At 41.2% G+C, this 17966-nt stretch overlaps 1 protein-coding gene across 10 annotated transcripts in view; it reads right to left on the minus strand.

Moving 5' to 3' along the window:
- Nucleotides 1-17966, minus strand: part of limch1a (LIM and calponin homology domains 1a) — a 137835-nt gene that overhangs the window by 17037 nt on the left and 102832 nt on the right. For 6 of the 10 annotated variants that reach the window (XM_066720486.1, XM_066720485.1, XM_066720480.1 and 3 more), the window contains 12 exons: nt 16886-17218; nt 16040-16321; nt 15060-15377; nt 14013-14348; nt 12056-12091; nt 9584-9710; nt 6884-7041; nt 5914-6322; nt 3362-3739; nt 2828-2930; nt 1689-1843; nt 155-281 (listed from right to left, as the gene is read on the minus strand). In XM_066720486.1, coding sequence (XP_066576583.1) covers nt 155-281; nt 1689-1843; nt 2828-2930; nt 3362-3739; nt 5914-6322; nt 6884-7041; nt 9584-9710; nt 12056-12091; nt 14013-14348; nt 15060-15377; nt 16040-16321; nt 16886-17218 — 2762 coding nt within the window. The remainder of the gene's footprint in view (nt 1-154; nt 282-1688; nt 1844-2827; nt 2931-3361; nt 3740-5913; nt 6323-6883; nt 7042-9583; nt 9711-12055; nt 12092-14012; nt 14349-15059; nt 15378-16039; nt 16322-16885; nt 17219-17966) is intronic. The other 4 variants (XM_066720482.1, XM_066720483.1, XM_066720481.1 and 1 more) reach the window with 4 other exon arrangements.

A 17966-nucleotide genomic window follows, 5' to 3' on the forward strand; every position in this document is an offset into this window, starting at 1 on the left:
AGTATCTCAAAGCCAATTTAGGCCCAGCGAAGACTATATACACGTCTCAAGGAGAAGCAGAGTCCTGATGACCATGTAAAGAACCAAACTGCAATCTTTAAAAGAATACAGAAAGCATCAGGGCCAAGCATGACACCAAAGAGGGGTTTATTACCTTGTTCTGCAGACTCATGGGAAGACTGGACGCTGGGGCTGGGGACCTCTACCGTGCCCGACACCACACTGCTTGACACAAATGCATCGCCTGCCTCCTGGCCCGGCTCCTTGGATGGCAGATCATGCTTTATTGATAAAGAGAAATACATGGAATTAACATTTCCTTCTAACTGGTCAATGCACCCCTCAAAAAAGACAAATGAAGACTGCCTTCATGTGGATTAGGACAATAGATGGAAATTTAGTTTGTGGTGTCCTGTAGTGCTATAGCTATGACCACAAAGAAGCATACAGACATGAATCAGGCTATTAAATAAGGACACTGTGTATTCATTTGAAGGAGCTCACCTCAACAGGAAAGGTATAGTTTGTTAGTTTTTATTACAAGTTCTGATTGAAGTATCTGAATGAAATGTGTTGGAATACTTTAATATTGTACTGCTTGCCTAGTGCTAAGGTTTTATATGCTTTTCTCCAGTTTCCCCTGCCTATTTCAACCAAAGGCAGATTTATACTTTTGTATTCATAACTCCTCCCCCTTTTCCTTATTATCCATGTCTTGTGTATTTTCAGGCAACTGTGTACATTGTCTTGATTTTTTGATTGTATTTTTGAATCTAAGTTGTATGGGGTATATTATAAAAGTTTATTTATTTAATGGCACAGTCTCAGTCTCATCGGTCTGTATCAATCTGAACTGACATGATTTTTTTTTGGTCGGTTTCAGTTGTATCATAACCAAAAAAAAGTGATCACATCATAAGACCAAAATGCATTTTAGATTGGAATTTGTTCATTGGTTTATTTATCATGTGCTACTGAGACATAATTATTATGTTTCAGCAATAAAAGCCGTCTTGTCTTAGAGGGAACATTAATCATGGGCCATTGCTATTCATGCTAACTTTAAATCAGACATTTAACATCTGTTAAAGCCTTTTTTAACAAGGGGATAAACCCATTTTTATGTTTTTCTAATAAACAGTTTAACCATTGTTAAGATGGAAAACAAATAAAAACTGTTTTAACTTCACTGGTATGAAACAAAGCAGCAAAGCAGTGTTTTTAATTTCATTTAATTTAAATTTATATAGACAAGACTGTCTTTGTGATGCAATACGACTACATTTTAAGATTGTAAAATAAAAATCAGTCTATGCATTTACTTCGTCTTGCACTGGTTAATCCAACAGCACTGTTTATTTTATAGTAGGCAAGTTATTTGACCACAGAAATTCAACCATATTTTAATGTAACATTGTATTCCCTTCAAGTCTGCAGCAACACTGGTGACTGTAGACACCACGCAATAATCTGTATCCACAAGTCACAAGCTAGAAATGCAAGACAGCTGCTAGGTTAATGCACAGTTCAAAGTTATGTTATGACTATGTTCAAACCAGAACTTTGACAGTGGGAAGTTTAATACATTTACATCTGAGCAATGTTCAGCTCCTAGCCACCTCAATCTGCTTGCAAGTAATATCAGTGGCACAGAGGTGAACAAGGGAACAGGCTGCTCAAAGGCCTACCTGTGTTGTACCCAACACCACTGTTGTCTGGTAAGTCTGTCTCTCAGTTCGCTCTTCTTCGCCCTCAGTGGGAAAACTCCCTTTTGAAACACAGCGCTGCTCAATCACCACAGAGTTCACATAGGAGCTGGGCTTTTCATCGACACAGCGTCCTTCTGAGAGGAGAAGAGAGATTGTTCAGAGATTCCAGGCTAACAGCAGCTTCTATTACATTCATGTCGAAGAAAACAAGTCTGTGTCCCCATCTTTGTGATTTAATTGATGGTTTTTGTATTTCTTATGAAGAAAAAAAGTAGATTTGCACATTAACGTTTGTATTTGTTCATGATAAATGACATAGTATTATAAATATTCCTGAAAATAGTATAGCCTTCTATTTTTTCTACTTCTAATATTACAGTCAAAACATTTTTGGCTAGTGTGGAAGTCATAGAAACATAAATGCTCCAGGAATTCAAAGGTTTTCACTCATGCGCATGCTCCCTATACAGTATTTAAAGCCAGAGAAGATGATGCAAGGTAGATTCATTAAAATGTGCAGAGTATAAATTAACATAACAATGGAAAACAGATGACTCACAGGAATTCGATTAAGAAGTAAAATAGATTTAAATCCCATACAGAAACATGTTGGCTACTGTTTTTATAAGTGTTTGGGTTTTCCCATTGGTCACCAAAATCTAGCACCATCCGTGGGATTTAACCGAACAGGCCTCAGACAAGCTGTTTATTGGCCACCAAGTCAGAGCACAGACATTCATCTGACTTCAATATACTGGATTTTGCATACACACAATATCCACTCCTGCATAAAGCCTGCTGAGCCTGTCTAGACGCTAAATAGAAAAATTGCAGCAGATCGTTTATTAATGGAAACTTTTGTATGCAACGAGAGCTAAAACTACACCCAGTTTGTGTAGCTGAAATCTTTTGCAGACATTGCACACCTGCCTGATGGGGATTATTGTTATTGTTGTATATACCAAAAGACACTTATGCATAAGGAGTTTCAGTCATCTGTCAGAAATTGTACAACGTAGCTTTGCACTGCTGGTTTCAGGTGTGGCTGCAATGTGCTTTAGAAGCCTCTAGGTGTCACTGCATTCTTTGGTATCAGAGAGTAATCTGCACTTCCAGACCTTTCTGTGCCATCTCCCCTGCAGTCTCGGCTTGTCTGTTCTCCCCGGGAGCGACTGCAGTGAAAGCTCCCTCTTCAGACACGGCACTCTCCTTCTGCAGCTCCTGAGGCACAAAAAGGGAAGAAAACTCTCTCAGAGGCTACGTTGCTATTTTTCCTCCCAGAGACACAGCCCAGCTCGGTTCTAGTCTGAATGTTTTGGTGATAGACTAAAGAAGAAATTCTGTGTGATAGCCCTCATTTTATCCTTTCTTCATAAAACATTAAATTAAAACTGAAAAGAGTAGTTTATGCCATCTCTTCTTTCCATCTCCACATGTTTGTTCACCACAGCGTTTTTTACAGCAACACTCCAAAATAAACCACTATGTCTACAATAGTGATGTTGAGCCATTTTGGGCCCTATTCCTGCAGCTGCTGGGTGTACCTTAATATAACTGCCTGCACAACAACTAAATAATATGATCGACCATTCTGTTACAAATACAAGTTTAAATATGTGTTTTTTTGTTAAAGCAGAGAAAGTGGTTGTTACCGTTGGAAGCGAGGTTGGTCTTGCAGGGCTGGTGTCCACTAGCATCTCAGCTGTATCGACATCATGCTTCTGTGCACTCTGGAGGGAAGCGCAGATCACGGATTCCTGCTCGGACATCTCCACAGGGGGGGCGTCGGCTTTTGTTGGCATGTGGGAATTGACAGGGGCTGTGTCCTGTTTGGCACGGTCCTGCGATGAAGTCTCCTTCCTGGGACTCTCTGGGGTCTTCACTGGCGAGGGGGTCAGCCTGGCAGTGCTCTCAAACACCAGAGATCTCGAGGGTGACAGGAGATTCCTGGTTGTCGTACCTTCAATCTCATCTTCAGCTCTGCTGAACAGCTCGCCCGTCTTTCCATTCACCCTCACCATCCCGTCCACCTGGCAAAAGGAAGGGTACATGTCAGGGCACGTCTTGAATCATACAGGACAGAGACAGTGTACAGTGAACAAAACAACTGGACATATATATTCCTTAACACTGTAGATACGTCTACACAAAGTGGACACAACACAGACACACTGACATAGCTGTGTTCACAAACCTCACCATGACCTTTAAAAGCACTGTCACGCCTGCAGTAACCATAGCGCAGAGTTTTAGACCTTTGGTTACTGGAGTCCAGAACGGTTGTATGATTTTCATTCATTGCCAGGTTCCTTCACTGTTACCTCATAAGAACAGCAGTATTTTGGATTGATGTACTGGATTTCATCCTAAAGGACCACAGCGTGCTTTACAGATAAGAGGGGACTAACTTTCTATACCACTGCAGTCACAGTGCACCCTCTGGTTTGGCTCCTGGTAGCCATTCTGGTCCAGCAGCTCACTACACAGAGAGGGTACAGAAGAGCTTGTTTAGCCCATTAATAGAAAGGAGAAATTTTGGTAGGCCAGGGTTAGCTCCCCTATGTTTGTGAATAATGCAATAGGATCATCAACAATTATTGTAATTCTGGATCTTATTTGCTCTCTCATCTGCAAAACAGAACTTTGTGCAGTACTGTCTCCCCTATCTTTGGACACTGATTGGGAATTTCCAACTCTGTGAGAAAATAACTGATTACTGCTCCACAAATACCACCTCCAGCAGCCACCTGATTTTCCTCAGATGTTATCTATCCAAGTATGGCCCAGGCCCGGCCTTGCTAAACATCTGAGGTCTGATAGTTTCAGGTGAGCCAGTTTTATACTGATAATCTTGGTTTCTACTTTATCCAGTGATATGAGGTTATTGCATCCTCTCCAAAAAGCAACTTACATTTGCAGTCCCCTGCCCAAGAAGAGAAACAAAACAGAGCTCCATTGGGAGATATATCTATGAAGATTCGCTGCCAGGTCATTTCCTCTCAGGATATGTTCTTTGGCACAATTTTAGGAATGGCATCCTGTGAGATTTATGACCTCTTAAGGTTGACTGAATTTAGCTCCAACTGAGGCGGGGTTAAACAAATATCTTATGAGGAAACGAAGGCACACAAGATCATCTCAAGGATGGCTTGTCTCTTTTCCCGATAAGCAAATCCTACAGAAAAGCCTGAATACAAATACTTACCCATCTTATATGCAGTGGCCTGACATTTGGATCAAAAACATATACAGGAACCAGAAACATATGGCAACACACTCAAAAGGAGCACTGCTAATAAAACGAGGGGAAAAATCGTCTCCCTATTTGGGGACAATGAATGAAAATCTTCAGTCAGCTATTTGGGTCTTTAAATTCCTCGAACTCCACTTACAGCCAAGGAACTACTTGTGAACCTCTTGAATGGTAGTGAAGAATAAACAGATTTCTCTTTGAAACTGCTTCTTTACAAAAAGGTATTCCTTCCCTGAAGAGAAAATGAACTGTTGTGTGGCCTCATCACTAGTTTAAAATAGGGGGTTTTGTGGATTTGGAAATAATATTATAATATAACAGGCATCAGGACATAACACAAGGCAGCTGCTGAAAGTAGTGCAAGCTGTAATTGCTGCATAACAATCTCTCCCAGGAATTATAAAATATCTCCACGATCCTGACTGTAGGCTTCTTTCATTTAATTTGTCTAACCTGGAAAAACAAAGTGCAGGAAACCAACCATGTTCTTTCAGTTTTGTTCATGATTAAAAAAGACTCAATTTTCAAAGTCTCTTAAACCGTCTGAAAGAGACAAATATTAATTCCCAAACTCAGAATCCACCAGATTAAATTAATTGACTTAATTTGCATTCCTCTGTGGGAGCTTCCCAAGAATGCAGAGTGTTTGCAAGAAAATGAAGAAGATATGACAGAAAATAGGCATGAAAACCAAAGCAAAACAAACCTTTTCTCATTTTTTATTTCTGTTTTTGGACAGCTCTTCTAAAATAAAATGGCAATCTGACTGTGAGCAATGAAACACTGGAGACCTCCGTCTGAATCAAAACATTCCTTGTGGTTTAGAGCAATAAATCACTACAGGGTAACATTTTATCACAAAGCGTAGCTGTTTTTCATAACTATTATTTACTTCTTATTCAAGGTCTGGTTTTATCCCACTCAAGAGGAGCAATACAAATCAGGCCCTACCTTTACAGATTTCAGGCCTGGCTGGGAGTAAGGCTTCGGGGTCAGCAAAGGCACGGCCTTGGAGGACACGGTGCGCGTGGGCGATGTGTGTGGGGAGCCGGCCTGGAGCAGGGGCACAACGCCGATAGTGGCTTCCACAGTGGCGGTGAACTTGGGGGCTGGGAGAGACTGCTGCCTCAGGTATTTCATGGCATTCGATTCCTTTGTGGGGGAGGAGGAGGAGGGGGTGGAGGTGGGAGCGCTGGGGTCCACAGACACGCTCCTCTCCAGGCACCGTGGGAGCTGCAGGCGCTCCAGGACCGCTTCGCTGATGGTGAAGCGCTGGGTGTAGCGCTGCAGCACGGCCTCCGCCTCCTCGGGGGTCTTGGCGTTCCTGTAGGCCTCGTGTAACTCCCTTTCCCGGCGCTCCCTGGACACAGCAACAACAACACAACAAAACTGGCAGTCAGCCGTGGCCACTCTTACTCCTGCCCATGTTTTTCAACTACTGACTACTGCGAAGGAAGTTGGGAGAATTCAAGAGGCTTCACTTCATTTTAAGTTAAAAATAAGGTGGGTAGATGTAGGCAGGATTAATCACCCTTTTTCTCCTTAAAAATGCCTTACTTCAGTTCCCTAGCATAAATATGTATATATGGCTATATAGAATAGGGTTTCTTGTCATGTAGCTACCTGCTCCACAATGTCTGATGCTGTATTTGGTAACAGCTGTCAGTTTGTCCCTGTGCTAATTAGAAACTTAACAATATAAGAATATACCCACTAGACTGAGTTCAGTGTGGCACTGGACTTAACTACCACTGCTGGGCTAAGAAGCAAAAACCACAGCCTGGCATATTAAACAGCTGGTGCCATTTACCTTTCCTGTTCAATTGAGCTAACTCTTTTTATTTAATATTTGGCGGACATGTAATTTAATGAGCCCGAAGGGCCCATAAAACACAGCTATGGTGTCTGGATTTCAACATACTTCTCTTCCACAATCTCTCTGTAGGTCTTGATGCTCTTCCTCCTCTCGGACAGGCTGCCCTCCCCCGTCATCAGCCTCTCCATCATCTTTCTCTCCTCCTCCTTCTTGATCAGGTCTTGGGATGCACTTCTCCTACGGTTTTTCCAGCGTGCGAGGTCCTGTGGGCATATCCCACAGAGTCGTCAGTCTCCTTACTTCACACAACAGCCTCTGGCACTATTTACTGTTGCAGTTCACTGTGCACAGAACTCAAAACAAGTCCTACAGCAAAAGGACTGATTACATTCCTAATCGCATATGTGCTGTCTGTGACCCCGAGATTCTGCAAAATATTGACATGTACAGATGATAAATGACAAAATATTGAATCGTTTAATTTTAAAGTTTCAGACTGCCAATGGTTGAGTATTTAAAGTCATTATGTTATTTTGATAAAAACCTCTTGGTCTACACATTACCACAGTTGGCAACCTTAATCAGATAAATTCAATTATGAATTTGCATGTTTAAAGTTGAAAGGTGGAGCTGACCACAGAGTAATACAGTTGACAATTTAATGGCTGGTACTTAACACAGTAACTGGTTTAAAAGGATAAAGTATAGCAGGAGTAAAGGGTTCAGATTACAGTGCCTTGCAAAAGTATTCACCCCCCTTGGCATTTTTATTTGGATTTCATGTAATGGACATACACAAAATAGTCCAAATTGGTGAAGTGAAATGAAAAAAAAAAACTTGTTTTAAAAAATTCTAAAAAATAAAAAATGGAGTGGTGCGTGCATATGTATTCACCCCCTTTGCTATGAAGCCCCTAAATAAGATCTGGTGCAACCAATTACCTTCAGGAGTCACATAATTAGTTAAATACAGTCCACCCGTGTGCAATCTAAGTGTCACATGATCTGTCACATGATCTCAGTATATATACACCTGTTCTGAAAGGCCCCAGAGTCTGCAACACCACTGAGCAAGGGGCACCACCAAGCAAGCAGCACCATGAAGACCAAGGAGCTCTCCAAACATGTCAGGGACAAAGTTGTGGAAAAGTACATATCAGGGTTGGGTTATAAAAAAATATCTGAAACTTTGAACATCCCACGGAGCACCATTAAATCCATTATTAAAAAATGGAAAGAATATAGCGCCACAACAAACCTGCCAAGAGAGGGCCGCCCACCAAAACTCACGGACAAGGCAAGCAGGGCATTAATTAGAGAGGCAACAAAGAGATCAAAGATAACCCTGAAGGAGCTGCAAAACTCCACAGCGGAGATTGGAGTATCTGTCCATAGGACCCCTTTAAGCCGTACACTCCACAGAGCTGGGCTTTATGGAAGAGAAAAGTAATTGCTTAAAGAAAAAAATAAGCAAACCCGTTTGCTGTTCGCCAAAAGGCTTGTGGCAGACTCCCCAAACATATGGAAGAAGGTACTCTGGTCAGATGAGATTAAAATTGAGCTTTTTGACCATTAAGGAAAACGCTATGTCTGGCGCAAACCCAACACCTCTCATCACCCCGAGAACACCATCCCCACAGTGAAGCATGGTGGTGGCAGCATCATGCTGTGGGGATGTTTTTCATCGGCAGGGACTGGGAAACTGGTCAGAATTGAAGGAATGAAGGATAGCGCTAAATACAGGGAAATTCTTGAGGGAAACCTGTTTCAGTCTTCCAGAGATTTGAGACTAGGACAGAGGTTCACCTTCTAGCAGGACAATGACCCTAAGCATACTGCTCAATCCATCTGAGAATCTGTGGTTTGACTTAAAGATTGCTGTACACCAGCGGAACTCATCCAACGTGAAGGAGCTGGAGCAGTTTTGCCTTGAAGAATGGGCAAAAATCCCAGTGGCTAGATGTGCCAAGCTTATAGAGACGTACCCCAAGAGACTTGCAGCTGTAATTGCTGCAAAAGGTGGCACTACAAAGTATTGACTTTGAGGGGGGGGGGGGTGAATAGTTATGCATGCTCAAGTTTTTTTTTTTTTTTTTTTGTATTATTTCTTGTTTGTTTCACGATAAAAGTATTCTGCATCTTCAAAGTGGTAGGCATGTTGTGTAAATCAAATGATACAAACCCCCAAAAAATCAATTTTAAGGCAACAAAATAGGAAAAATGCAAAGGGGAGTGATTACTTCCGCAAGCCACTGTAGCTGTAACTCATGCAATGTTTGCTTCTCACAAAATTCTTTTTAAACTGCAGCATCCGATGTGGAAAAACTAATCATAAAGGTTATTTTACTTAAAAACAAGAAATCACGGTATTTATCCCCAAGGCATTATTTTGACAATGTTTTCAAACACAGGAAATTAATGGAATAAATCTGACTTTCAGTTTTATTATGGAAATTACATTAAGTCTTCTGTTTAAATTATTTTCATTTGATTTAATGTGGAGTTTTTTTATACTAACAATACATTTTGGAATTTGACATTTCTTCTATAATTGCTAAATTAAATTGTTTCTTTTAAACTGTCGATTGATAACAGAGCTCTGTAGCAAAATCATTTTATTTCTCTTATTTAACTTTATTTGAACATGTATATGAAATTAATGGTGATTTTCAGATCAATATGTGGGATGGACAAATGCTTGAAATATGGTGTGAACCCCCGACCCCCTCAGGATTTATCCACTCTTCCGCTGCATGTGCTGAGCACCCTGGTGAGGTGTGGCCTGCTCTTTTGTGTTGTACTCACATCCTGCCACTGGTCCTCTTCTTCGCGCAGTTTGTTGTGCAGGTTATGCAGATGTTCGTGGCGCGCCTTGCTGTGGGGCTGCAGGATGGCCTCATCCTCACATCTCATGTCAATCATGCTCACGCTCCTGGAACACAAGGAGGGAGAGAAGACGGCGTGGGAGTTATTTCCTCCCAGGGCAACGGGCAGCGCTTCTTTCTCACTGTGATGCGAGAGGTGGCACCATGCAATTCTGACAGCTTCTGCCATTTTGGCTCTGGGTAGCAAAACTAGGCTTGGCATAAATAAAAACACCAGCATCCCCCAGACACAGACAGATCCATTTTAAAATGGCAACTGGACAAGTATCTCAAGAGTCTATTGTTCTCTTTTTCTATAAAGCACAAGGGGTTAATGATCATAATAACAATAATAATAAAACATGTAATACTTATTGCCTTTGTGAAATAAAGAAAATTGCATTGCTAACTCTTCGCATTTGGTTTTCATCTAAGTTAATACAAATATAATTAAAGAATCGACCCTTTCCTGAACTTGTTATCTGTCTTACATACTTGAAATTATTTGTTTGTGTTTGTTAATATTCGACTATAACAGTAATGTTTATCATGTGTGAAACATTAAGTGTGTGTGTGTGTGGGGGAAATTAACAAAGAGGGAATTTTGGAAGTCTGTAGTGTTAGCCTTGGCACAGTGTGCTCTGAATTTGGTCTTTGACATTTGCTTGACATGGTTGCAAATACAAAGTGGTTGACAAGTGCCCCCAAATCATATTTTTCTGAGGGCAGCTGCGCTTGCTATACAGCAGGGAAGAGAGTAAGCGCCTGGCAATACTTTTAATATTAAAAACACTGTGTATGATAGGATCAATAAGGAATTCCAATATCACCACAGGAAAACATATTGCAACAGATATTAAGCTCCAAATGCAGACAGTCAGAAGTATGAACAAGCAAAGCCCACTTTAAGTTCAAGGAGTATAGACGACAGAGATGTGGTTTTGTTTTTTCATTCTGGATCTATCTAAAGGCTTCTATAATGGCTCAATTCTTGCCATATTCGCTCAAGTGCAGAAGGAGAAAATCCGGTTTCATTTACATTTTGCAAAAAAAAAAAAAATGCTGTCCACACCAATATAATCAGAAATGTTGTAAGAAAACATACAGCAAATAAAAATGTCTGTTTCTTATAAACAATAATTAATTTTAGAGAATGAACCATGTTCTTACAGAAAAAGAGCTTAAAGCCCATCTAGAATGCTACAATGTTGTCTTTCATAGTGGTATGCAGGTGATGAACACAAACACAGGAAGCCAGACATACACTGAAATAACTAAACAGACTTTTATCTGTCATAATTGTATATTATGTTTTAGGAAAGACAAGTCTAGAATCCTGTTGTCCAGGGAGGCTGTGTAAACATCTGAAACAAAAACAGCTCCGACAAATCATGAAAAAGGAGAGAAAAGCCAACACAGCATGCATTAGCAGCCCCAGAGAAAACACTGGCCAGGAAATCCTGCGGACAGTTTGTCAGTCGACAGTTGTTGCTTGTTAATAAACTGTTAATAAGCAAAAAGATGTCAGGGTCAGTGAATGAAACACTCACCCAAAACTCCTCAGCACGTACTGTAATAAAAAAAGAACTAACTAGCAAAAAGATGAAATTATATCTAGAAGGTGGTTATTGGAATGTTGTTTTTTTAAATGGTATACTCCTTAAGACCTCAAAGTGAATTGCTAGTGATGCCGTTGATGTGATGTTGGCCTTGAAGAATTAGACTAAGTTGAAAATATGCTGCAAAAACGTATCTTGCTGTACAGAAATCCTCAGATGTTTTTTGTCTTCAAACGCCATACAACCTTGAAATATCTCTGAGGTGGTGATCCAATTTTATGACCAAGTTGTCAGCCATTCCTTGAAATATCCTACAATATCCCAGCCATAACCTGTCATGTACTAAATCCTTTCCAGTAAAAGGTTTTAATCTATTAATATTTATTCCTTCCGCAGTGACTTTTTTTTTTAATGCATTTTTACTGTAAGAGAAAACAAGTTTTTGTTACAAAAACTAAAGATAAGTCCCATTATTAGATATAAGATTTTGGCATAACAGGGGAAGAAAGGCAAATTTCAAGTACAAACACCCTACCTGATAATTTTTTTAAAAATTAAATCCTAGCCCCAGAAATACTTGAAATGTCATGCAACTAAATAGTCTCCCTCTAATCACAAAACAGTGGAAAAAAAAGTTTACTGCATAATGACAAACTTCCCTTCACTCTTCAAGCGATGCTCTGGTTTGGATTAGGAAGCTGACATTAATAACCACAGCAAAATGTCAGCACAGAGGCCCAAACGCATGCATTGGCTGGCATGAGATTAGTGCGGGAGGATGGAAGCAACAAGCACACGCATGCAGCTCCGCTTCTTTGCAGATGTGCCCCAGTGAAAAATAAGGAATGACTTACTCTCCGTCATCAGACACACTAGTTCTGTGGCTGAATCTACAAAACGAAACACAAAGAAAAAGATGGAGTTTACAAAACATGGTGAAGAACAAACACACACACACAGACCCGCGCAGACAGGCAAAATAAAAGATCCAGCTTTGATGTTCATCACTCCCAACTCATCAGGTTGGCGTATGAAAAAGATAATCTTTTCAAATAGAAAATATTAAGGATAACACCAAAGCAGATACAATTTCTTTGGAACTGCAAAAGGGTTCAAAACAACATGCAACCCTTAACTCAGTTGTAACCAAACTAATATTTAAACAGTTAACAACAAGAAAGAGAAACAAAAATGCTGTGTAGTGTTTCTAGAAAATGCAGTGACTTACTTATGAATCAGTCCAAAATTCTGGTGCACATTTTTAAACCCTGTCATTTGCTTTAGGCTAGGAGAATGACATCATGATGGACTCTCTCAGTTTCTATTTAGTCTTGAAGCAAAAGATACCGGTTTCAGTAGTGCATCCCAGCTGAGGACTAAGATGTTATGAAAAGCTCTTTAGTTAAAGAACTACTCTGGAGGACTTTTTGTGAGATTTCACAGGGTTGTCCTTTTTGGATTTAGAAACCATAACCTGTAACTGAACCTGTAACTACTGGAGCATGACTTGCATTATGAGAGACAATATCAGAAAATATAGATATGATGTGAATGATAGCCTTAATCATCACATGCTTGCTCTGATTTATTTCCAGGGAAGGTTTGTGTGTGTTCTAACTGTGAAATGTGTATATGCTCAGTATGAGGACTTATATTCAATGTAATGGAAAGCCATGGTTTAAAAATAAAATAGAAATGGGTACACAAACAATACGTTTGCACATTCTTAAATGGTTGCTGGTGGGAGTCAAGACACAAACGATAACCCTCTAGAGTTAAGGTTTCATGCACAGTTAAATTAGGTTGTCAGGTTTTTCCTCTTCACCTACAAAACATGCGTCAAATTTTTTGTAAAACAACACTCCATTTAACATTAAGTTTTCATGCAGAGACAGACTGAAAGAGGAGTCTGATGCAGTTTATTCATGATTCAGGGTCTTCATCAGGAGAAAAAATGCTGTAAGCAAACATCCTCAGTACTTTGAACCCCATGCAAGAATGGGAGTTTTTAGTTGGCCATCATAAATATGTTGTGTATTATTACCTCAGGGTTGCTATCTCAATACAAAAGAGGTACAAAAGGGGTAGACTTTATACATGCAGGATTGTTTAGGAGAAACCCATGCATGTCCTGTGTAAAATACATTAAATAGTAACAAGAATAATAATATATTTTAAAAGTATCCATTCTGGTAGCATTTGAAGGGAAAGGTAAAGAAAAATGATTTAATAAACAGAACTGTCATGCACGTTCCGGAGAACCATTTCATGTACATATTTAAAAGCATCACTGTTCATGTTGCTGTTGTGTATTCAATGGTAAGTCCCATTGTAGGTAAGGTGTTAGTTTTTCTGTTTTTTTCCTTTACATTTTTTTCTTCTGTATCTAGATACAGATGCTGAATCCACCTGTACATGATTTCAAAATCAAAAGGTCACCAAGAGGTTACTGGTTTGAACCAGTAGCCCTGGAATCAGAAGAAGAGAGGTTTTTAACTTCCACAACTTCAAAAGTGGGGAAAAGGGACTGAACGGAGAGCAAGGTCGGCCTTTATTACTATTTATTTATTTCATTACTTATTAATTTGGTAGAAGTAATGTGAATTGGGGGGTGACAAGAATCTTTAATTGCAAGAAATCCAAATATCACAACGCTTCAATTAATGTTTGCTGCGTTTCCTTAAAAATATACACTTGGCATCGTGACTGCTGGAGAACAGGGAAGTACAGCTGCAGTCAGGTGGTCTAAGACATAGTTATACGCATTTTAAAAGGCTGACAGTGCCTCGTTACATAGCAGAAGAAGCTCACATTGGCGGGAGATCGTCATCTAACCAAGATGGCCGCCTGCGGGGTTTTGCTTCATCTGCTTCGGCCTTCAGCGTCCTAGCCTGTTGGGATGCAGGGACTGGCAGGAAGTGAGTGGGCGCGGACATGGTCTGTTTGAGGGAGATGAGAGTGCGCCGGGTTCTCATGTCATCTTTCTCCATATCTGGAGGGCTGTCTTTCACCAGCTCCTCTTTATTCCTCTGAAGTAACTTCCGGGGGACTTCAGGACTCTCCTTAGGAGTGACAACAGCCGCCGTCACGACAGCAGACACCGGCTGTTGATATAGTTCCGCTGAACACGAGAGGCCAGAGCTACTGCTGAGAAAATGATCCCATTACACCAGTGATTAGAAGAAAAAAGCATGCCATGAAAGGAACAAGTAGTAAAAAAACAAAAACGACACACAAATTCAATATCATCACATACATTTCCTGTGAAGAGAAATTGGCATCAATTGTTTTAAAAGGTTTTATTCCTGCCCCACCCCAATGGAAATAGGACCTGTTAAAAGTCCTAGTTATTTTTATCTGTAGTCACACCCCTTGATGTGTATTTCTCAAAATTTGAATATTTATCAAAAGTAACATTGGATTAACAGACAGACATGAGTAATACAATCTAGTTTCTTTGTAGTGGCAACAATAAGACCTTTAAAAAGAAAAATACAAGGTATATCACCTATAAAGGGGGTAAACAATGTTAGTGATGATTGTGTTAGATATATCTGTGTCACTTAGAAAGCAACACCGGTAATACCCCATGGAGAGATTTTCCCATTGAGCACCACAGAGAACTGTTGAGTTTGACTATTGCATTGTAAAATTGCAAAACAGATCTGGAAGAGAGTCGCATTATACGGCATCGGTTTTACACCGTACATAAACACAAACACGTGACATTTGTCATGGTCTTGTTCTCCCACGTTTTGCAGCAGCTTTGAAAGCACAAGGTGAACACCATCGAGAAGTACAGTGACTCAAACACATTCCCAAACTCAACGACACAAGCCAGAGGACGCATCTCCTGACCTTTTCCTCACTGAATCCTGGTCGGAGGCCTCAAGCGCAGTCTGCTTCTGTTTGAGAGAGCCCGGTACTGGGAGGAAGAGGTTAAAAGCAGGGCTGCCAGCTTTTTGGAAAATCCCAGTCCTTCTGGCGTGCATGTCATCTTTCTCCAGGTCAGGGATGCGCTCTTCATCCTCCTCCTCCACATCGCTGCCCTCTTGGAAAGCAGATGCCCGGAAAGAGTGTCCCTCGTCGGTGTCTTCCCCCTCCCCCAATACCGGGTCAGCATCTTGTTCGTGAGCCTCCAGTCCTCCTGACCACACAGCACTGTGGTTGAAAACACTACTCTTACATTCACAGAAAGTCTGCATGCCGAGAGTCCTAAGGCATTCAGTTAGTTCCATAACAGTCATTGGGAATAAAGGAACATCGCACACACATTGGAGGTGGTGGGCGTTTCGATTTTAATTGGCACTTCAAAGACCAACCTCACAAACCAAACGTATTTCAAGCAAAAGGGCCACAAAGAATCATTAAAAAGACACATTGTTGAGCAGGTCAAGCACTCAAGTCAAGCCGGACAAAACACCACAAACAAGCGCACGTACTCACAAGATATCTGCATTTTAGTCATCAGGGATTAACCTGATCTCTTCCAAACCAACTTTTTTTTTTGGATGCAAGTATAAACTTAAATGTTTGTACGCAACTGTCCGTATTACAGTTACTATACTGACTTTTCATGTCATTATTGGGCTATGAAGGCACTAGCATGCTGGTAATCAAAAACTTGGGACACTTGTCAAATAAGAGAAACATCCAAACTCCTGTTGTTCCATGACAAACACCCAGTCTGTGTCCAAAGGGTCAAAAGCACACGTTCAAACAATTAGTAGTAGTACCAAACTGAAAAGACAGAAGCAAAAATCCACTTCACCCGTGTTAGGATCGAGTACTAGGCCTTAGCCGAGTCAGTTCACATCAGGTCACATTCGTTATCCCACCTCTGCTCTTTCCTGCCTTTTGGAGACTCAGGGACAGCCTCCTTCTTTGCCAGCACTGAGCCTGGCAGGGGGAGGAACTTGTTAAAAGGTTGCCCACTGGCTCCCTTCTGGGGGCCCCCTGTCCTCCGTGCCATCATGTCGTCTTTCTCAGGCATCGGTTGCCTCTCTTCTTCCTGCTCTCCATCGCCAGAACGTGCAGCTGCTGCCTTCTTTTCGGCCCCTTCAGCAACAGGGCTCCGTGGGACAGAATGAGGGCCGTGAGACTGTGTGACCTCATCACTGCTATTGCCCAGCGCCAACACACAACCAAATTAAACAACGGACAGGAAGAAGGTGAGAGTGAAGGAAGGAAAACGCACTCCACAAAGCAGATGGACTTTTTCTTCTAAACAAGCAAACATCTACCTTATGTTTAGGTCCAAATAAGACAAACATTTAAATAATAAATAAAATCTATGGAACAAAACTAAAAGTTCCATGTGAAATAGTAAATAAAATGTCAAGGAAAAGTATGAATTTCTTATTACTGAGTATAACAGGCACTCAAGTAAAGAATAACGAGAAAATTATTAACCCATCCACAAAAAAAAATACTTATGTAAAATAAAGTCCACACCATCAGATATAAACTCTTCCAATGCACAAAAATGGGAATTAATAAAGTAATAGAGCACGCTTCCAAGTGTGGCACACAGGCACTTCCTTGGGTATTTCTGGGCGTAGCATTAAAGTGGTTAAATCCTCTGACTAGAAACACTTTAAACAGGAGATTGTCCTTGCTCTTCACCAACCTCAAAAGGGTTACAGTGTAAACAGACTGGGGTGAGCGTGCCAAGCCCGGCGTACCTGGCCACCTGCTCTGTGCGCAGAAAGCCGCAGCTGATGGTGGGCGTTGCAACAGCAGCAGCCGACAGGAGGCGGCGCAGGGTGTCTGACTCGTTTCCGTTTCCTGCTGGCTCGTCCTCAACCCCAGCCTTGGCGATGCTGAGTCTCTCCCAGCGTTTCTGATCTATCTCTGTCACAGGGCCAAAATGCACAAAGCGCGGCTTGCTGCTGGGAGCCTTTCTGCCGACTCTGGCCCGCCGGCTGGCCAGGTCATCCAGAGCGGCCGTCTCCGCATGAATGACAGGCAGGCCCTTGTCAATGCAAGCCTGGCACAGGGGCGGAGTGGATTCCTCACTGGACCAGGGGGGTGAGAAGGAGCACAGGGAAAGTAGGTCAGAGAGAACAGAAAGAGAGCAAAGAAAGAGGGAAGGCAGCCTCTCTTTGCTGAAGCTGTGGCCCAACAGAAAAACTGAAATGTTCTTGTATCCTCTAGATTACCATGCTGGAGGATTATTGGAACCAAAACACACGCACACGCACACACGCACACACGCACGCACGCACGCACGCACGCATATGCACATGCATGCACACACATACATACATACACAGACAGATTTTGATAAATTGAGAGGAGACAAGTAAATGAAAGCGTGTATTATATTTTTCAGGAAACAGCGGTTTCCTGACAGCTGGTGGCAAAAGTAAAGCTCTCTTAATCCTATCTGCTAGCATTAAGGTTATGCTTCTTCTTAGTCTACAAACAACTGTTGTTACGGACATCCAGATGTCAGAAGGTTTGAAAGGCAGCTTAGGGTCCTGCACAAAGCCAATACAATATTTATACTAAATAACAGCTTCAAAATTAAGAATAAATTCTCCTTATGGTTCAACTAAAATATCCACTCAGGATATTCAGAATTTATCTTGAAAACAAAGGATACATAAAGGAAGGACATGTCAGCATACTACACCTTTAAAACAAAAATCTGCACATATTCTATAACTATTTTCTACTGCGGAAAAACAACAGATGGACTTTGTGTTACTTCATGAGGTTCTCTTGAGAAGCTCTACCACGCAAGCTGTCCGTGTCTCGACC

The sequence above is a fragment of the Amia ocellicauda genome, chromosome 13 (assembly GCF_036373705.1).
Source record: "Amia ocellicauda isolate fAmiCal2 chromosome 13, fAmiCal2.hap1, whole genome shotgun sequence".
NCBI lineage: Eukaryota > Metazoa > Chordata > Actinopteri > Amiiformes > Amiidae > Amia > Amia ocellicauda.